This window comes from Denticeps clupeoides, chromosome 7 (genome assembly GCF_900700375.1).
Source record: "Denticeps clupeoides chromosome 7, fDenClu1.1, whole genome shotgun sequence".
Classification (NCBI taxonomy): domain Eukaryota; kingdom Metazoa; phylum Chordata; class Actinopteri; order Clupeiformes; family Denticipitidae; genus Denticeps; species Denticeps clupeoides.
Genome location: NC_041713.1, coordinates 19789406 through 19811687, shown reverse-complemented (window position 1 = coordinate 19811687; position 22282 = coordinate 19789406). Strand labels below are relative to the sequence as shown.

General features: G+C 46.2%; 1 protein-coding gene across 5 annotated transcripts; it reads right to left on the bottom strand.

The window, feature by feature from the left end:
• Positions 1-4715: 4715 nt before the first annotated feature.
• cdk12 (cyclin dependent kinase 12) lies at positions 4716-21813 on the bottom strand. Of its 5 annotated transcripts, XM_028986008.1 has the most exons (16): positions 21671-21802; positions 20981-20991; positions 18764-19943; positions 16211-16888; positions 15945-16130; positions 15282-15421; positions 15044-15214; positions 14032-14221; positions 13625-13681; positions 12861-12962; positions 11433-11510; positions 11194-11310; positions 10953-11084; positions 8646-8863; positions 7583-8038; positions 4716-5807 (listed from the first exon to the last, which is right to left on the bottom strand). In XM_028986008.1, exons 3-16 carry the CDS (start codon positions 19900-19902, stop codon positions 5380-5382), a joined length of 4092 nt encoding a protein of 1363 aa, XP_028841841.1. In that variant the 5' UTR covers positions 19903-19943; positions 20981-20991; positions 21671-21802; the 3' UTR covers positions 4716-5379. The 5 variants fall into 5 exon arrangements, with proteins under 5 accessions (XP_028841841.1, XP_028841839.1, XP_028841843.1 ...); XM_028986006.1 differs by lacking the exon at positions 20981-20991 and having other exon boundaries at positions 21671-21813; XM_028986010.1 differs by lacking the exon at positions 20981-20991 and having other exon boundaries at positions 7598-8038; positions 21671-21813.
• Between the last annotated feature and the right edge of the window lie 469 nt (positions 21814-22282).

Genomic DNA, 22282 nt, shown 5'->3' with positions numbered 1-22282 from the left:
GTATTGGCCGTGGTGCAAAATCTGGATAGGTTGATTGTTCTTATGTAAAGGTGTCTTTTACACCGGGAACGATTTGAAAAGCTCCCAATGTCAGCTCCTTAACTGTATAAAATACAACTGGGAGCCAGAAATATTGCTAATTGATAAAATACTTATTTAATTCATAGAAATGCAAATTAATTTATAACTTTTTTAAAATGTATTATTTTGGATATTTTTGTTAATGTTCTGTCTCTCACTGTTCAAATAAACAAAACATTGAAATTATAGACATACAAAACTTACAAAATCAGCATGGGAACAAATAATTATTTCCCCCACTGTATAATATTTTTACTACTTACTAAAATTAGTAATAGTAGTAGTGTTGTTACAATAATTTCTAGATTATAATCATTTAGAAAATCGAATTCTGCTAATCATTTTGGTTAGCTGAAATAAATATATAGAACCAGGAAATATTTGTTTAGCATGTCACACACTCGTACACACTATTAGACAAATGCTTCCAATGTTGCAGTGTATATTTTGTAATGTGTGCATCTGACAGAAAAGGGGGGAGGGGCTAGAGGTGAACGTATATGCACAGTTCCACGTTCAGTGAGAGGAGAGCACATCGTCACCGACCAATAAGGCCACAAAAAATTTGCACCATGTTGCAGTGTGCCGAGAGCAGCTTGAGCTTAAGACCTTGCCCAAGGGCGCAACAGCAGTGGCAGCTGAAGGGGCATTGGGTGCTGGTTCAGCAACCTGTGATCTGACCCTTCTCTACCACATGACTGAATCTGCTGCAAAATTTAATGGCTTAATTCTCTTCAAACAATATCACGCTCTTATGATGTATTTTTGTGGCTCAGCTTTCAATATTTTGATTCATTAGTCAATAACATTTACATTCATGGCATTTATCAGAGACCCTTATCCAGAGCGACTTAAAACCAGTAGTTACAGGGACAGTCCCCCCCCCGGAGACACTCAGGGTTAAGTGTCTTGCTCAGGGACACAATAGTAGTAAGTGGGGTTTGAACCTGGTTCATAGGCGAGGGTGTCACCCACTAGGCTACTACCACCCCATCCCATCCTCTACCAGACTTCAGTAGACCCTTGTTGTCATTTTGTGGCCCAGGCAAGGCTCTTTTTCTTATTCTGCTGATGAGGCTTCCGGTTTGCCAGACCTCCTCCTGCCAGACTTTCCACCAGTTTCTGAGTGACTTTTGATTGTGAAGAACAGTGCTCACTAACACCTTGACTTTATTTGCAATTTCTGTGTGGGAAAGACTTGCACTTCTAAATCTAATGATGGTCTGTCACCACAGTCACTAAAGCAACACACTACTTTCTGCATAATGCTCACCAAGGTTTGGTGCTAGTGTTCCAACGCTACTTTTACGCAGACATAAAGGAGTTGGGACAAATGTAGGAACTGGTACATTAACACTTACAGTATTTATCAGACGCCCTTATCCAGAGCGACTTACAATCACTATTTAAAGGGACAGTCCCCCCCTGGAGCAACTTAGGGTTAAGTGGGATTTGAACCTGGGTCTTCTGGTTCATAGGTGAGTGTGTTACCCACTAAACTACTACCACCCTGTGGTAGCTGGTAGCACCAACTTTCCACTTTCGAGGCTTGACCAACCACCATGGTCGCAGAACAACCTTTTTATATCATTCTAAAATGTACATTATTTTCGCTCTGATACCAGCTCCTCAGTGGCAGTTCACCACTTACCTTTGTACTATTCAATGGCCGGCCTGTATTTCAATACAAAACTGGATATACAATCAACATTTTGTACAACATGCACTCTGATACGACATTGAAAACATCAGCAGGGTTGTAGGATGAGTAGTTATGGTCAGCATTAATTCAATAGAGCTCGTGTTTTGGAATTTGTTTAATGAATTACATAAAATGAAAGTGAAGTGATTCTCATTATGATACACTGAACACAATGAAATGTGTCCTCTGCATTTGGTGAGGAGTTGGCAGCCTGGGGAGCAGTGTGTGGGGACTGTGCTTTGCTCAGGGGCACCTTGGCAGAGTTGCAACCTTCTGATTATGGGGCCGAAATCGGATACCGTGAGGAATTTGCTGCAGCCTATGGCAAGAATTTCACACCACCAATGGCCAATCAACTTAAGTACCTCCATCTCCAGCAGCACTAATCGCCGTGATTTACTGTCCAAGGGTGAAAATTTGTCCAATGGTGAACTTCTGCGAATATTCATTCAGTCCCTGCAGTCGATGTCCTCACACACCTGATGGCCCACACCAGGGAGCAGGCTCACCACGAGCACCCAGGGGAGAGAGCTGGGCCTGAATAAGCAGTGTGTTAAAAGGGGCGTTCTTCTTTCCTGAGGCCGGCTGGATGAAGGTCCCCCACCCAGCGGTGTTATGAAGAACTTTTACAGTCTAGAACATAACATTAATACGAGATTTATTAGGCAGCGAGCAAACATTTATTCTTAAAGATGATGTGCTAGAGGAAGGAAAAAAGCGTCTCCAACAGTGCTGCTCTTGTGGGATACTCCTGTTTTGTAGTGACCGGGACCTACTGAGAGTGGTCTGTGGCATGTGAACTGACCAACCGGTGACGGCACCACGGGTGGTCCAGGGGAGAGGGGGCAGGCTCGAGCGGTCTGATCCAGAGGAAGAGCTGCTGCTGCTCAGATTGTTGAGTAAGGGGCTGCATAGCGCCACCTTAACAACGCTGCAGACAAACTCGGACAAATTAAGAGCTCAATCCAATCGAGCATCTGTGGAACGTTCTGGAAAAACGATTATGTATGATGGATCAGACTTGACCAGATCCCACAGCGAAGGTCAGGACTGACTAATCCTGACTAATTTACTTGATTTGAATGTGTATATCGGTCCCACATGATCAGAATATGGCCAACCAACATAAAAATTTCTCTCTGTCTCAATTAATTGTTATTCTTTAAAACTCAGTATTTAATTCATGTAAGATTAAAAAAAAAAAACATGTTGAGTCACCATAATATTCAGTTCCTTAATTGCAATTCATTGTGTCACTTTTGAAAATATAGTATTTTTAGTTATTTCAAATGTTGTTGTTTCTTTTGCTGAGTGAGAAGATAATTTAAGCATCTTACATTTGCTGGTATTTCACAGCAACTTCTGACCCAACTTCTTTATGTTTTAAGCACAGTCGCCCACCGGAATGGTAACCTCCTTGTTCAGTTCCAGCGACACCTCTTCCATTTCCAATTTCAGGTTTTCAATTCAGTCGCTTCCAGGCATTCTCGATAATCAACTGAAATGTACTTGACTAAATCATCTCGACAAAAGAAACGTGTATTAATTGTGTTACGTGTACAAAATTCATTCTGTTATTATTGTTATATCATATCTGATCAATTCCTACACTTGTGTTTCACAGTGAATGTAGTGAAATATTTCTTTAGAGATGGCTTTTTTCTTCATTTCAAGTTAGAAGGCAGTCATCACCAGTTCTCCCGCCGTTCTTCTCGTTCTGATGGCGGCCCATTGATACCCGTGCCGGGAATGCAAATGGCCACAAGCGGGTGGCGTGGATCTTTTTAACATGACAACAGCAGCCGATCGGGTTTGCCGTTCAAAAGGCCGAGATTCGCCGCGGGTTCGGGGTCCAGGATCTGCTCGGCGTGGGTTCCGTTTCTCCCACGGTCTCCGGTTCCCTCCTCATCCACAGCCACGGATGCCGTCGCGACCAAATAACGCGGCCGGGCCGACGCGCACCCCGGCCCGCCGCCGATCAGCTCGCGTCCGCGACCGGCCGCCGAGGGCCGCGCCGAGCCCCGCCGCCGTGCCCGTCCAGCCCGCCCAGGCCGCCCCGGCCCCGCCGCGGACGCGCCGGGCCCTGCGGCCCTCCACGCCTCGGGTCTACGTAAGTCGGCGTGGATCGTGACGTAGTCGCGTCGTTTCAGACAACAGGGGAATATTTATTTATGGGCCTGATGATGCTCCGCGCTGCGAGTCATGCTGTCGCTTTCGAACCCGTGTTTGCAGGTGCCGCCGTCTACAAAGAAGCAGGGCCGTAAAGGCAGCCTGTCCAAGACCACCGGAGAGCCGAAGTCGCGCAGCGTGAAGCGCGGGAACCTCTGCGCCATCCTGAGGTCCAGGAATTAAAAATACACCGCGTGGCGCTTTAAAAAGGACCCGAAGGACCGAACGTGGACGAAGGACTGATTATATTAATCTGCAGGTTTTGTGTCCCGATGCCACTCAAGAATAAATTTTGTAATTTCGTAATTTTGATGGGATCTTCGTAAATTAGCTACAAACTGCGCGTCGGCCGCATCGTCTGCAGTTCCGTGAACTGCCGCTGGGGGCAGAAACCAAAGCGAGACAAACACTCACAATTATAATACAATTACGAAATGACGGGAATTAAAGCATATTTTACTAAATTATTACATATAAAAAATTACTCATTAAAAGATGCCTAGAAATAATCGATTCTATATCTATAACATGCCACGACAATATCATTTCACAAAGTTTTTTTTAATTTTTTAAAATCCTTTAGTCTGTGATAAATCGAGTTTTATTAAAATGTATTTGCGAGCGTTTGAATTGAGCTCCGTTGGCTCCACGTGACTCCTATTCGTCCTTCAAAGTGCGAATGAATAGAAACGCTGTGCGAGTGCGCCACCTGCCGACAAAGACGCGAGCTTTTTTTTTTTAACAAAGAAGCAACGAATAGAAGTGAATTAACTCGATTTCTTTTAATAAACGCAAATTTCATATTACAAAATATCATAGAACTCACATCTAACTCAGGGTTCTTTTTTTCTGACAGCAGAGGAGTCACTTCTTTTCACTTGCTGGGTACGACATTCACTGGATTTCGAAGTTTTCTAACTGATGGTTCGCTGCTGGGGACCAGGAATGGAAGAAATTAGGGACAGAATATTACTCATACGTTACACGGCGAGGCTGCTGAGGGACAGAGAACAAGCTTTTGTGCAAGTTGTCGTCAGCGTTATACTTTCTCATTCATCACAGTTAGTAGCATTGTTACAGACACACACACACACAACAGACGTTCGCTTTTATCTGCTGTTTCTGTGGTTGTGGAGGATGCACATGGTTCCGTTTGGAGTCTGTGTTAGAACTCCGAAACCCCTGCAAAACACTCACGATAAACCATTACGGGAACCAAAAAGTAGCTTGGATTTTATGTGCCAACCATTACCAACTGTGTAAGAGTCAAGACATCCACTTTTTTGAAGTGGCACACAAAAGCACATTCACTGAACTTCAGTTTGACTTTTCTCATTTATCCAAAAAAGGATTCAATAATAATGGCATGATGGTGAGTAAAATGGCAAACACAGAACCTTGAAAGAGAACGGAAAATGAAGAAGTACTCAGCGCTTGTCCGTTTTAGCCCTTCCAGTGCCAGCCTGGCTCCAGGCCTCTGCGCCCCTGTAAGCGGCCGGCTCCGGGGCTGCTGCCGGGGTGAAGCGCAGGTCCTGGTCCCTGGGGAACTGAGCAGCGCCGGACGGGCCGTCCCGCTGCGGCTGTGGCGTGGGTTTGCTCGGGGGAGGGTTCTCCGCGGGTACGGTCCATGTCTGGGGTGCTGGGTCAGCCGCGCCCCGTGGAGAGGGTTCATGGCTGGGCTGAGGAGCTCTTCCCTCCGGGTCCTGCTGCGTAATGAGCTGCAGCAGAGCAGTGGCCACGGTGGGGCTGATGTCTTCAGCACGAGTCTGTTCTGCGACGGGTGCAGGGGAAGGCGGCCGGGTCTCCGGGGGGGGCACGTCGGACGTCTGGACACTCAGCTTCCTCGGCGCTTCGTCTGTAAAGGGGACAAAAAGGGACGTTTCAGCACAAGCGCCGTAAGGGGCGTGGCGATACCCGCGGCCACCGCCAGAGGGCAGCGCACGTTTCTGACGTCCGCGACACTCACATGTGAATGCTGCTCGGCGGAAAGTCTAATTATCTCATTTATTACGCACGAAGCGAATTAGACGGGAGCTGTATAATAATTATAATATAATAAGGACCGAAACGGCGTGTGAGTGGGAACATCGGCTTCGACGCAGGGAACACGTGACGCAATAAGATCTCTGACACGACGTAAGCGGCGTTGCAGAGATCATACGAAGGACAACTGATGTAACAAATATGTAAAAATATCAGAAATAAAGTTAAACAACGAGTCAGAGGACTGATTGATTGATGCGAGATCTAGAATTGATTACTCGAATCAAGCGATCAGAAAAGCTTAATAGAGGAGTTTTACTGCTTAATTCACGGCAGTAAGGCAGTAAATTACTTGAAGGAAAGATCAATCCGTGGTTGTAGTTTCTCATTATCACGTGAGACATACGTTCCTAATAGTGTGCTCATCAAAATAATAATAATAAAAAATTGTAAAGTATTTACCCCTACTTTAAATGCCACGTTTGTAAATGACTGTACCTGTACAATAAGCAAATTAGACCATACCTGTGCATATCCCTCCCATGAAGGCGAATAAGAGTCGGGATTCAGTAAGAGGTTGGGGGGAACGATCATGTCAAGTCAGGGTGACTAGCTACTCATGAGCTAATTTTCCACCAGACATCGCCTTACCATGAGCGCACAAAATGCAATTCCAAGGAAAAGTCAATAAAATAATTAGAATAATAAAACAAAAAACACCCTAGGAATAGCAGGCATGATAAATAGCAGACAAAATTGTGAATTAATTGGTGTGGGGAGGACATAAAAGAAGAAAAGAAAAAGAAAAAAAAAAACATGCAGGTGAGATCCAAGTGAATACATTTATTTCTGAATTATAATTTATTTTTGTTTTAATAAAAAAAGCTGACATACAGACTGTGATTGAGTCATACTTTGTGTAAGGATTAACAACTCCAACAAGCCAGCTTTACAGGGAGAAATGAAAGAAATGAAGTATGACAGAAGAAGGTGGGGAATAAAATAATAATAATAAAAAAAAAATTTAAACATGTGAGACAGCGCAGCGTATCCTGAGGGTCTCTGATACTGGAGCGTTGTCTGCTCCACCAGTGCACAATACATGCTCAGAAAAGAACAGTGAAAAGAGTGAAAACAACAACAAAAAAGAAAGTGGCATCTTCACTGGCAGTGGACATCTGTGCCTCCTCCTGGTCTATATTTACACTCGTACTCGGTCATGTGACCAGAGTCAGCTGAAGCCACTTCCTGTTCGGCCATCTTGTGAAAGCAGTCAGCTCATGTGCGTCTGTTGCCGAGGCGAGAAGCCCCGGCACTTTCAGCAGCAGCAGCAGGGAAAGGGGTACGACTGACACCTTGGGCTTGGGAATGAAGATTCGCATTAAAACCTAAAGAGAATTTTATTTAAGCATCTGGGTGGGCGGGGAAACAAAAAAAGATGTTTCCTCCATATAAAACAGAAGCATCTTTTTATTGTCTTGGGTTAATATGTATTTTCCGTTTTCCAGAAAGAAAATAAAATCGGAAATAAAATCTCAGCACAAATAATAAAATAACTCACTTAAACATGTTTACTGTGATCCCGTGCAGATCACACCCTTCCCATTTCACATTGCCCTGCCCACTAAAGACTGAACTCAGACTTGCCCTTCCGATCGGCACCTGAAATGGGGGCAGAGCCTCTGCGCGCAACTCCCTCGTCTGCCTGGATGCCATTGCTCTCGTCGCCTTGCTCCGCCCCTTGGGTGGTGATGAACTGGCTCAGCAGCAGAGTGAGGAGACGGGTCTGGTCATCCTGGCTGATCTCAGAGGGCGGCGGCGGAGGCGGCTGACTGACGGACGACTGCTCCTCTGCTGGCCTCGTGGGGTGCAGGAGAGAAGACAGCTGGCTCAGCAGCTCCAGCTGCGGGGCGGGTTCGGGCTCTGGGTTGGGCGGAGCAGTCGAGGATGTTGTCTCTGAGGCGGGCGCATGCAGAGACTCTGGGTTGGAAGAGGATGAGGAGGCAGAGTTGAGGAGCTGGGCCATCTGGGGGAGGGTCAGACTGTAGTCCGACTGGCTCTGCAGTAAGTTCAGCAGCACGGCCATTTCTGTCTGATTCAAGCCTACAGAGGGGACAAGCAAACGTTTATTCTGTTCAATCACCTTCCTGCAAAAGAATGATGTTGAATAAGATGAAAAGCAGCACTTCTCCAAGCTGTTGCAAAAAATAAAAAATCTCGATGGAAAATTACTCCATACAAATTAATACAATGGGTATCAATAGGAATCGGTCCAGAAATGGATCTTTGATGGAAATGCCAGAATCTAATATGGAAATTTGGAAACACATTTTCCATTTTGAAATAAATGCTTTAGATTTCCCCTGAGAAAAAGCTGCGGTACATGAACATGTTAACTAGATCAGTAAGAGAGGGAATTCAGTGAGAGTTTGGGGAAATTGCGCTATGTATTTAATTAGATTCAATTTAGACCTTTTTTTTTTTTTTTTTACACTATATTTGTTTGTTAACAATAAATTAAGATGACCTGCCGCAGATATAGGTCATGTATGACTTTACACAGTAAAAAGAAATGGGACTTCATGAGGATTTGCACAACTTCAGCACATACCTACACATCTACACATCGCCCACCCACACACAGCTCTTAGTGAAATGAAAACGGCAGAGCAGCCCAACTGAAAATATGGTCGACTCCTGAGTGTCTAACCTGCCAGTTCATTGGCTGAGATGGTGGAGGGAGGTGGACGTGCAGATGGGGGAGGAGGTGGTGGGCTGGGTGGAGGTCGACTGTTCTCTCCACTTGCGGGTGCACTGGGGTCCTTACGGGGCACTTTAGGAACAGGCACATCCTCAGACAGGCCACTCTGGCGCTGCCTACGACGTTTCTTACTCCACAACTCGTGGCAATCTTGCCAGTGAGGAAGACTGAAAAAACAGAGATCAGAAGAAAAAGAAAACTCAGAGAAAGAGACAAAGCGACAGCAAGCTCACCAGTGGTCAATCTTCACAGAACCGCATACTATATGTCTCTATTCATAACTTCCATATTCTGAGTTTCCCAAAACATCATAGGCCTATAAACAGCTCTTTTCACATTACATGTTTTTTGAAAGTTTTTTAAAGCCTAAAAGTTGGAAGAACTTGTGTATGCAAAGAGTGAAAACAAAGTAAAATATGAATCTCCATAATTTAGCCTATTACATTAAGTGTAGTCTTCTGACTAGCATAATAATAAAGCTAAAAATAAAGTTAAGAAATAAGAGATTACAGTTGACACCAGCTATAAGGAGACAGTGGGCAAAAAGTTGTTAATTCTCAGATGAACAGGGGAAAACAAAAGTTGTGGACAATCCCATTTGCAAGAAGTGCTTCACTATTAAAGCGAGTAGTTTAAGTTTAGCGAAGTATTTGCAAAAACATCCCTCCGAATTATACAAGGAGAGTAAAGTTGTTGTTCAAACTTAATATGAATATTTTTATGGCCACTGACAAGCAATTCTGTTGACGCAAGTTAACGTTTTTTTTATATATTATAGTTTTATCAACCTGCACAGGTCTGGATTAGGAGTCAAAATTAAAGTGGAAAACACACTACAGGCTGATCCACCTATGATGTAATGTCCTTAAAACAAGTCAAAATGATGCTCAGTAGTATTTGTTGCCTCCACGTGCCTGTATGACCTCCCTACAACGCCTGGTCATGCTCCTGATGAGGTGGCAGATGGTCTCCTGAGGGATCTCCTTCCAGACCTGGACTAAAGCATCTGGCAACTTCTGGACAGTCTGTGGGGATGGCGTTGGTGGATTGAGTGAGATATTATGTCCCAGATGTGCTCAACTGGATTCAGGTCTGGGGAACAGGAGGGCCAGTCCATACAATCAATGCCTTCGGCTTACAAGAACTGCTGACACTCCAGTCACATGAGGAGGAGGAACCCAGGGCCAACCGCACCAGCATATGGTCTCACAAGTGGTCTGAGGATCTCATCTCCTTACCTAATGGCAGTCAGGATACCTCTGGCGAGCACACAGAGGGCTATGCAGCCCCCCAAAGAAATGTCACCACATGACATTACTGCCAAACCAGTCATGCTGGAGGATGTTGCAGGCAGCAGAACATTCTCCACAGTGTCTCCACGGCTCTGTCACATGTGCTCAGTGTGAACCTGCTTTCATCTGTGAAGAGCACAGGGTACCAGTGGTGAATTTGCCACCTGTGGACGCTGGGCCCTCATACCACCCTCATGGAGTCTGTTTCTGACCGTTTAAGCAGGCACATATATGTAGGACTCTTTTTGCAGGACTCCTGTTCCTCCTTGCACAATGGCAGTGTTCCTGCCGCTGGGTTGTTGCCCTCCTACGGCCTCCTCCACGTCTCCTGACGTACTGGCCTGTCTACTGGTAGCGCCTCCATGCTCTGGACACTACGCTGACAAACACAGCAAACCTTCTTGCTGCAGCTTGCATTGATGTGCCATCCTGGATGAGCTGCACTACCTGAGCCACTTGTGTGGGTTGTAAAGTCCGTCTCATGCTTGAAAGCACCGCCAACACTCAAAAGTGACCAAAACACCAGCCAGAAAGTGTAGGAACTGAGAAGTGTTCTGTTGTCCCCACCTGCAGAACCGCGCCTATATTGGGTCGTCTTGCTAACTGCCAATAATTTCCACCTGTTTCCACCATTTTTTTATTTTATTTTTTTAAGTAAAATTTTCTGTGTTCTCCCCCTGGAGTATCGAAAAAGAGTATAGAGTACCCCTTAGTATCGGTTTCGAGTTTGAAATTTCAGTATTGTGAAAAGGCTAATTGGTGATATCGGTGTCTTAAACATTACGCGTCTTAAAACAACTTGAGGCAAATTTGAACTGAAAGTTTACATTAACGGAATTTACCAGACGCCTTTATCTAGAGCCATTTACAGTTAATAGCTACAGGGACAGTCGCCCCAGAGACACTCCGGTTGACAGGCGAGTGTGTTACCCACTAGGGTACTACCAAGTTCAGGGCTACTCACTCAGGTGGGGACATCTTGGTTGGCTCCACATCACACAGGAAAGCGCTGTTAAGCGCTTGTTCTGCTGTGCAGCGCCGACAGGGGTCAAGGGTCAGCATACGGTCAAGCAAGTCCAGTGCCTGGGGTGGGAGACTAATGCAGAAAATACAGAGAGAGCACAGAATAAACATCAACATCGTTCTACATCTGCCTACACTGGAATATCAGGTTGCCATTACAAAGCGCGCACAATCATACGCACAAGGCAAATTCTTCTCGTAGTCTCCGTCGATACTGTTTCTTCGGCTTCATGGTGTTGAAGTAGGGAAGCTTAATGACGTCGGGCCAGGCAGCAGGACAGGGGCTGCCACACAGCCGGCTTATGGACAGACAGTATAATTAGAAAACTTAACCAGCTATGTCTCCAGCAGAAGACACTACTTATTTTTGTGGACATCCTTTCATGTTCAGCTTTAGTGCATCCTGGATGGTCCAACATACCTAATGAGTTCCAGTTGCAGGAGCTCCTGATTGGCCTGGAAGATTGGCTTCTTAGTGAACAGCTCTCCCAAAATGCATCTGCATGTGTTAGAAAATTGAGCATTGAGCATATAGTTCAGACTGGTATAATTTCATGGGTTATACCACGCCCCTTCTTTCTTGATCAGGAGGTGACACAAAGAAGCATATAATCTGTCAGTGCTAGACATATTATATTAGTTTCCATATTAGTGTCATCTGCAGCCATGCATTCTGATGATGTGATGATCTTGAGATAAAATGACGAAAACTATAAATTTTTGTCCTCCACAGACTTTCCGTAGGTGATCATTTGGTTTAATAGGTAGATTCAGTACATTAATATACCTGCAATAAGCTAAGCAACTTTGGCACGACAGTTTGAGGCTCAACTGTCATTATTTTAGTCCACTTGGGTGTACTAAATGAAATCACTGAACATACACACGATCATAATGGTGGTCCTCTGAGAATCACACATTTTCCTAGATTGTACTTATCATGACATTTCAGAACTACTGATATACATACGGTGGACATAAAAAAAAAAAAAGAAAAAGTGTACAATGAAAGTTTTTTTTGTGATTCCCAGCTTTAATGTGACCTATAGAACTGAACAAATCTGGCATCTTATAGACAATCCAAAGATGAAGAGGAAGAAGATTTCACCTTGATGTGACAATGACCCAAAACATACACACAATTCATCATAAGAAACTTTTGGACCGGCCAAACCAATAGACCACACATACACCCTAAGGAAAATCTGTGGGGAGACCTGAAAAGGGCCTTGCACAAGAGACCAAATAGGTTTAAAACACTTCTACAAGGAGGAGGGGTCAAATATCAAGTCAAGGTGTGCCATACTGTTAAATCCCTACCCAAGAAGACTGAGTGCTGAACATAAATCAAAAGGTGCTTCAACAAAGCGTTAGTTTAAGAGTTTTGTTCTCTCCCCTGTAATAGATTTGTTTTTCAATTTAATTACACAGTTATAGGCAGTGGTGGCCTAGTGGATAAGGAAGCGGCCCCTTAATCAGAAGGTTGCCGCCAAGGTGCCACTGAGTAAAGTACCGTCCCCACACACTGCTCCCCAGGCTCCTGTCATGGCTGCCCACTGCTCACCAAGGGTGATGGGTTAAATGCAGAGGACAAATTTCACTGTGTGCACCGTGTGCTGTGCTGCTGTGTATCACAAGTGACAATCACTTCACTTTAACTTTTTCACTTTAAATCCGGCTTTTGTATTTGGTAAATTCTCTGCTAATTAGAACTATCAGTTCCCTTCATGTGAAAATGCTGTGAAAATTTAAATACACTGAGAACAAGATTGGACACCCCTAGCCCTCATTACTCAGCCCTGAGTAATGTGGTGGTGAGTATGTGTGGCGAGTATCTGTATTCTCTTACCCGCAGCTCCAAACATCAATGGCTGGTGAGTATCGTTCCTCCCCGAGAAGCAGTTCAGGAGGGCGGTACCACAGTGTGATCACCTTATTGGTGTAAGGACGACTGCATAAGAGCAAAAACATGGTTTTAATTCAACACCAAACACAACTTATTTGTGTAGCTCAGGGGTCGGCAATCTGCGGCTTGCTGTGGCCACTCCGCCTGTCCACCCCCCCCCAGAGTTGTTATTCAGTCCGTTCAATTAGAGTCGCGTTTATGAGTTTTGATATGAGCTTGATATGAGTTTTTAAATGATTTGCATGTGCTGACTAAGTTGATAAGCAAGTTGTGTAGAGTTAGCATAGCGCGCTAATTCAGGGTGACCAGATCTCCTGTTTTCCAGAAACTACCGGGTTTCTGTCTGGGTGATTAAATATTCGTCACATTATCGGCTTCTACACGTATATTTATTCTAATCAGAAAAAAAATGCATTCTGGCAGCACCCCCAACCCATGCAAAATATTTACTGTGTTTCTCGTGAAATTTTGTTAGTGCACAGTAGCATAGCTTTTTATGCATACCATAAAAGTAAAAGTAATAATAGGGTAATGAGTGTTATCTTGTCAAAATGCATTTGTGGCTGCCGGTGCTTTCTCTTTTGTGGAAACAGAATCCAAATGGCTCTTTAAGCGTTAACGGTTGCAGACCCCTGGTCTAGGCAATACATTTCTGATCGAAAGCAATCTTTTCCAGAATGAACTCAATAAAAGCACACAGTACTGACCTCTCTTCAGAGTTATACAGACGGGCCAGTCCAAAATCCGCCAATTTGATCTGTCCACTAGAAGAGAGAAAAAAATAAACTGAAACAAATAAAATACTCCAGCTATCATCCTTATATACAGAGATCTAACAGTGCAGCCTCAGGACCTCTTAAACGTTTTACCAAGCATCTGATCACATTAATGGTGATCCAAGCTACCATAGTTGAAAATAATTGATTGCTAAAGGAAAATGTTTCTTGTTAACAACAAAAAAGAAACTTGGGGGTTTGGGAAATAAGCCACAGGGCGACATCTAGTGTTCAAGTTGGGTAAAACATTTACTATGTTTGCCGCATTTAAATTGATCCCCCACAGAGGGAAAAAGGACATTTACTCGTGTTTTTTTGGTGTGAGTCTGTGAGGGTACCTATTGTTGAGCAAAATATTGGAACATTTGATGTCTCTGTGCAGGAAATTCTTTTTGTGGCAATAGTCCAACCCTTCCATCAACTGGCGCATGAAGCTTCGCACATGCTCATGGGAGAATGTCACCAATCCAGACTCGAGCAGCCCCATCAGATCATGATCCATGTACTCGAAAACTAGGTAAAAGGCACCTGCACACACACACACACACACACACACAGACAGAAATCAATATTTCATCAATGGGTTTGACATTTGTTGTAGTTATATTTTTGCTTGTAGCTAAATAAACAGTTTTGGGGGAAGCGCGTAAGATTTTGCAGAATCCTTTACGGAAAAAACATACAAGAAAAAAAGAAAGTGGACACATTAGGTTAATTTACTTTCATGTACACCTGGAACACAGCACCTACAGCGGCTGCATTTTAGCCACAAAAGCACAGCAGAAGCTTTTCACAGCAAGTCCTTTGGTGCATAAGTAAATTGCACAACTCATAATTGAATACAACTAGATCCTACCCAATGTGAAAAAAAAATATTCAGAACGTCAGCAAAAATAAAAGTTTTTACAGTTTTAGACCCTGCTGTGTAGGTCGGAAATTGTCAGTCTAGGTTGTTAGTAGGCTACCGGGTAACACTTGCCAAAAAACCAGAAGACCTCAAAGTCGTAGGTTCAAACCCCACTTACTACCATACTGTCCCTGTACCTACTGATTGTAAGCCGCTCTGGATAAGGGTGTCTGAAAAGTGCCGTAAATGTAACAGAACAGACTTAAAAGAAAAAAGAAAAACAGTCTTTGTGCGGACAATTAGACTGTGGCGACCCCAAACAGGAGACACCAAAAGGGGACAATTTGTCACAGTAGATACTCTGACATCAAAAAGTGATATGAACTTGTGTATTCACAACCCTTCGAAAGGCCCTTAAAAACTGCCAGGTTGTATGTTTAAGAAAATGACCTGAAGCATTCCACAGTTGGACCACATGGGCCTTTCTATCAGACAAAACTGACCTTTGTCCTTCTTAAAGTCTAGCGCATCCTGTTTATCCGTGACAATCTCCTTCATGTTGACCACGCTGCGATGATTCAGCTGCCTGAGGATCTTGATCTCACGAATTGCAGTGATGGGGAAGCCCTCCTTCTCATTGTCTAAACGTACTTTCTTCAAGGCCACCAGCTCCCCTGTTAAACACACATGTAGTCAAATATCTACGCCAAAAATCACATGAAGATTCAAAACTTTACATACCAGTGTCCTTGTCCTTGGCTTTGTAGACCTGGCCATAGGTGCCCTCCCCTATGATGCCAATGATATCAAATTTGTCCACACAGCGTTTGCCCCAGTCACTCTGGGTCTGTTTCCGCTCACCGTACCGTGGACAGCAGAACCTGCACAGGTATTAGAAATGCATGTTAGAGTTGGCCAAGTGATCTCTTTTCATGCATAATAAAGTGTAATAACACCAGTTCAAGGTACCATGGCCATATCGTCCACAGCCATCATTAAAATTAGTCACGATCAGAAAACCTTTAAAGTCCCTGTCATCTTGTATTGCTTTCTGCATACGAATTGTAGAGTATGTGATAAATTTCGATTAGCCAAATATCTGACAGCAGATCAGCTATCCGAAGCAGAGACATGTAGATATTGGCGTATTTTAGTTATGGATAATATCTATAAACATGATTAGAGCGCTATACTTTTCCACTGAAACCAATTTCTGTAGCATCTCAGTTATTGGTTACACCTCTAGGGAGAAGCCTATGATGTACTTTTATTCACATTAGATTGTAATATTCCTTTCACAGCTCAGATCTGCATTTGACTTCCTGGCCTCACACACACACACACACACACACACACACACACACACACACAAAGTGCGTTTTCACAAAGTTTATCCAAACGTACTTTGGTCTCTTCTTGTAGGTTGGCTGAACTGGAGGCGGAGCCTGTTGTGGGGGTGACTGAGGGGGGGAGTGGTCCCCTCCAGGCAGCGTGGGTGGGAGAGGCAGATCGCTCAGTAAGTGGCGTGGCCGCGTCTCTCTCTCCTTCTCTCGGCGGGTGGAGCGCTGTGGTGGTGTATTTTTCTTTGGGCTGTCGAGAGAGAGGATGAAATTGGCGACGTGTTCTGATTCTGTCCTTGGTTCCACTGGTCTGAGAACACGTGTCCTTACCTGTCCCGGCATTCTCCCAGCAGGACTGGGGGCAGAGGAAGTGGCGGCAGCGTGGAGGTCTTCATGGGAAGCGGGTGCCGGGCAGGGCTGCGCGTGTGCAGGCTCTGATTGGCTGGAGATCTGGGCGGTGGAGGAGCGGTCTTTGCGGCGAGGCCGGGCATGGGGGCCAGTGCTGGAGACTGAGGAGGGCAGGGAGGAGAAGAAAGGGGAAGCGGAGGTGGCGAGGACAGGGGGAGGGGAGGAGGGGACGAGAGGGGTAGAGGTGGAGGGGGTGAAGGGGCGGGCGGAGGAGGAGCGACACCCTTCTCCTCTGCTTGAGATGTTCCCGCCGGGGTTGATGGAGGGGGTGGAGGTGGCTGCTCCGCAGAAGGAGCCTTCTCCTTCTCTGGAGGATTCGGGGAAGGGTCTGGTTCCACCTGCCCAGGTCGGGAAGGAGTAGTAATGGGTGTAGCAATCCGGAGCAAAGGGGAGGTGCCACGAGAGGCGGCCAGCGAGGCGGCCTGCCTCTCCTTCTTCCTGCGACTTAGCTCGGCTCCAAGGCTGGATGTGATGGGCAGACGAGAAGACGGCGATCGAGACCCACCTCCACCAGACGAAGAGTGTTTTTTACTTCGAGATCGAGACGATGAGCGACGGGATGAATAAGGAGGCGACCGTGACCGGGACCGAGCAGAGCGTCTAAACAAAACAGAAAAGACAAAATCGGTCACATGCTGACAACACATTTAAAAGCATGGCAGCAAATCACAAGGACAGCAGCTGATCCAAAACCACACAGAAATCACCAGAGGCCGGGAGAGCAAAAAAATATTATAATATTTATATATAATATAAGACTTATCAGACTGTTTTGTGCTAACTGCCATGATGGCTGTAACACAGTTCAGTTGTAAAGATGTAATAGGAACTGGACTGATGTACACTTTAGGTCAGAATTAATCACTGGATGGTTTGTGAGAGGTGACATGGTGTTTCATTTGGGAAGATGATTTTTTTTTTTTTTTTTTTTTTTTTTACATAGGTTTGTATAAATAAGCACAGGTTTAGCAAATGCTGGGATGAGAATGAAGAAATTTGCCTAAAACAAATTAAGTGTAATGGCGCTTTGAAAATATTGGAAAATGTTCCCATTTGGTAAATGTGAATACATGAATGTATTTAATTAAAGGACGTTGATTTTCAATCCACACTGCTTAGAAATAGACAGTGTTAAATTTCACTCTATAACCCCGGAAAATGAAATAGGGTCCCAAATGTGGGACAAGTAGTATGTATGTGTAGGAACATTTGGGACAGGTCTCCATTGCTAGAGAGGCGGCTGAAAACTTTGGTTTACTTCCTTTCGCCTAAGCCCGGCCTCTTCCTCATTCCGGCCGTCAATTGGTAGATCAATGGACTGATATTTCCTTCCACCTGGCCACAACCAGCTCACTCTTTTACGTATTCTGCAATGTCGCTGTGCATAAAAGGTGTGTGCAGGGGTTGAGGTGAAATATAATTTTTACTGGGAGCTTTCGGCACGGTTCTGATTGACAGCAGTCATGGCCCCGCCTGGGCTAGTGCACAGCAGGGCCACGAACACCATCTGTTTGAGGCGGGCTTGAGACTCTGTTTGGGACACTGAATACCGCGGCTGTACAGGTGGCTAATTTCTCAGCGCTTATTGGAGAATATGAATTTTGTGCTACCCCAACAGCAAGGAAATATACACGCGCGCATGCTGGATGGGCATGGAAGTGTTCGTTTGAAGACTTTACTTCGGTCCACAACAAATGCTCCAAAATGGCTGCTCCCATTTAAAGGGCCCAACCGCAGCAAACGCATACAGCCTGATGCTTCCAACCCGGACACTAACTACAGGGAATTCTTTTCCCAGGAGAAGGCACGGTCAACTCTAAAATGTTCAATTGTTCCCCATTACAGCAAAGCAGTAAGTGTCATTTATTGCATTTTTCATGGGTGTTAGTAGCCTAGTGGGTAACACACTCGCCTATGAACCAGAAGACCCAGGTTCAAACCCCACTTACTACCATCGTGTCCCTGAGCAAGACACTTAACCCTGAGTGTCTCCAGGGGGGGACTGTCCCTGTAATACTGATTGTAAGTCGCTCTGGATAAGGGCGTCTGATAAATGCTGTAAATGTAAATGTTTCAGCTTTGTGACTAATGACACGACCAAAGGAAATGTCATAGAAATTGTTTTTGGGCCATAACATTTACTTGCGTTGACTGAGTAAGCCTGTTGTCTGCGTAAGTTATGCTTATTTCACCACATGATGCATGACTACTTCATCCGAGACAAATAGCAAAACGACATTTGCTTCATGAGACTAAAACCCTCAAAAGACAAACGGATGTTTATGGTTTACAAGAACAGTATTAAAGTGACCAGCACTACCAGCCCCAAAGACACGCATGGCCTGGACCGCAGGGCCCTTACTACCAAGTTACCACACAAAGGTTGCTCTACATACCTCGCCTGAACCGCGATCTTTAACAGAGGCCCACAGCTCACAGCGGGACAAACGTGTAATGTGTGAACGGTCCCCTCACCTGGACATCGGGCTCCCGCTGGAGGATCTCCTGGTGCCGTAGGGACTGACCGATGACCTCTTCCGTGACCCATAGGGGCTGCTCTCCCTCTCGTAGCTGGAGGACCTCTGCCTGGACCCATAAGGGCTGTCCGACCGTTGTCTGCTGCGCCGGGACGAGTCCCGGTACGGACTGCGTCGCGACGAGTAACTGTCCGAGCCGTCTGGGCCGTAGCCCCCAGCTCCTGGAGAGCTGTCCCGCCGGGGACTGGGGGACAGGGCCGAACCCTGCGTCTTGCGGCGGGGGCTCCCCCGCGACGAGGCCTTGCCTTTTGGGCTGGACTTGTAGGCCTTGGAGGACTTCCGGTGGCCGCGGTCCGAGCGATCCCCCTTGGACGAGGCGCTGCCCTCGCTCCGGCCTTCCCGGTGCTGCTTGTCTTTCCGCGGCTTGGAGCGGCCTGCCTCCTTGCTGCGTGAGGAGGACGGGGTTCCGGAGGCGCTGCTCCCTACACCGAGCCCCGGCTGGACCGCGGTGGAGGGAGCCGGGTCGCCCCCACGCCTCCCTGCCTCCGACTTCTTGGACACGGCTGTCACGGGCTGCTCCTTGCTCTTCCCTTCCTTCTCCCGATCTTGGCTCCTCTTCTTGGAGCCCCCCGCGCCCTCTTCAGACTCCTTCACCAGGTGCGGATCCTTGGCTTTCTTGCGGTAGTGCCGGTGTTTATGAGAGCGACTCTCCCGGCTGCCCCCCGAGCCGCCGCCGCTGTAGAAGTCATCGGAGCGCTCGTCGTCCCTGCGCTCCCCGAGCCTGGTGGAGGCCGGCGGGTCCGAGAAGGTGTCGGAGTCGGAGCTGATGTCGTCATACTCCACCAGCGGCTTGATGGCGCCCACTGCAGGACGCGGCGCGGGGCTGTGCGCGGTCGGCGCCGAGGCCTCCCCGGGAAACTCCGCTTCCCGCTTCGACGATTTATGCCGTTTGTGCTTCGGGGTCGACGCAGACGACGAGCCCGGGGATCTGGACTTCGGTTTGCCGTCTTTGGTCGTCATGTTTGCCGCAGGGCCGTGACGCGAGGCCGGGGCTTGATGAGGCCCAGGCTGCGAGATGCTAGCGCTACTGGATTCTGGCTTCCTCTTGGTCCCATGTTGACGGTCTGATCCAGGCATTCCTCTCGGTCAGCGGCGGTCCCTCTTCCAGGCGCAGACCTCTGCGGCCAAGACAATACATTAAGGGCTGAGATAATGTCCCCAAAATACAACCGGCAACAACAAACAACAGTTGATGTACAATCAGAAGCACAAAGCAAAAAAAAAAAAAAAAAAAAAAGTCTTCCCACGTTTCGTTCTCAAGTCTTTATCCCTTTTTCTTTCCGGTCAGGTCGCGTCGCATTTCTTTTTCATGGATGGAAAAGAGCCAAAAAGCGACTGTGTGAAAAATAAAATTCCCGTGAAGCCGGAGCGCTGGTCTCTATTTTAGCCAGTTAGCTAATGCTAACAGCTAGCAGCTTCGTAAAACAAAAAAAAAGACGAAAAAAAGACCGAAGTCGCCCTCTTTTTAGTCAGGTCATCCGAGCCTCGGCCTCTGGCACCAGATTAAAGTTTCATAGATCCAGAAAATTACGGTCTCTGAGCTCAGGAACGAACGAGAGTCCTTTTATCATTGGGCTATACGGTCTCGCAAACTGAAAAACTTGACCCGGTCGGCAGCCAATGTTTTCATGTTCGTTTTAATATGCCATCTTTATCTCTTTGCAGCTTTAGTATTGATCAGCAATTATAGTATAAGCGTGTGCAGAATATGTTCCAGTTTATTGTTCGTGGCTCTGGGAAGCAACCAGGCCTGGTTAGAGGGCGATGTTAATGGATTTCGAGACATCCACAGCCCTTGTTATAAGACCACACGAGGGCGGCCATTGAGGCGAGCGTTATGCGCGCTCCAGTTAACGGACCCAGAGAGAGGCGCTCGTGCCATAGAGCTATACAATCCAGATCGAGGTGCTGTTTCTCGTTCTGGCGAAGTGACGTTTCTCGTTTTTTTTTACATCGCAATTATAGTGTCAACGTATCTACACCGAGCGCTGTGGCGATAGATTCGTCCCGCGCTAGTCGCACCAGACGATCCTCGGGATGCTGTTCGCTCTAGGCGGTAGGATCTGTGTCACCCGAGCTGTCACTCTTCACGGCGGCCCTATCCGCCGCCCGGCTCTGGTCCCGCCCCTGGCGCGCCGCAAACGCCGTCGCTCACCTGAGGTGGTCCTGGAAAAAAACCAACTGTTCGCAAAACTGGGCACAGTTAGCAACAATTTGTGTAGTTTCTTACATAATAAAAAGGTATCAAAGTTTTAAACTGGTAACCAATGAAAGAAAACGCTATCGACGAGTTAATTTATTTTCTTTTTATTGTAAAAAAAAAAAAGAAAAAAAAAAGTAGTCCCAAAACAACCACTCATACTATTAAACTGATTATGCTATACTGACAGATATGCTGACGACACTGCCGACTGCAAGTTTCGGTTTCTAAACGTTCCTGAAACATGCATGTCTGTATAAAAGCGTCCATATCGAGGCCCAGGCCACCAGTTGTGCAGGAAACAAAACTAATCTTCTACAACTCGTAAGTAAGCCAGCTAATTATGCAGGGGTGACGCATGAAGATCCAACCTAACCAGACAACTGGCACGGATGTCCAAGCTCCCGCGACTCCGCTAATCTTTTTCGTAAAATCGAAAACGTGCAATAATTTCGGCGTGCACCTTTCTCCAGGCCTTAGCTGAAGACCCCACTGACTTAACCTGTGCAACCTATGTCACGTGTAACGTAGCGCAAGGAATTAATCATTCGCCAGCTCGGCTAACAAACCGTCGCTATCGACCCCTGACACCGGAAAGCCAAGCATTAGATCATAAAGGACTGAAATCACAATCGTAGATTTCACCTTCGTTAGTCTTCATCGGTGATGGCTTGTGCTGAATGGATGTGCTAAGAGTAGCAAGTTAGGCACCAAACCAAAGATCGAAGGCAAGTTAGCTAACGGAGACTTGCTACCACCATGTTTCCCCCGAGCTGCCCCTGTCGCAGGCCTATTGCGTCACAGGAACGCGACGCCGAGGATCCGGGCACGTCTGGGCGGCGGGCGGACCCGTCCGAGCATGATGGACAAATGCGCGACAAAACATGTCAAATTCACGCAGATCTGGGGTCAACAGTCGCTTACGACGCGAAATATTGCCCATATTAGTTTGAACGTAAACAAGCAGCATTATGGCTATGAGCTTTACCTGCTAATACTTTATTAGTCCCACCAGTGGGAAATTGACATTGTTACACTCACATCTAGGTGTGATTATTATTCAGAAGGTAGTGTCGTAAGATGTCTCTTTATGGCATTTCTAGACACTCCTGTTGTGTGAAACTTGACAATAATTCATTAAGAGATTAAAACAGACAATCTGGAGAATGCTCTGAAGACGCCCTTGTCCGGGTAGTGACAGGAACAGTCCCACTGAAGCAGCTCAGGGATACATTGGTAGTAAGTGGGGTATGAACC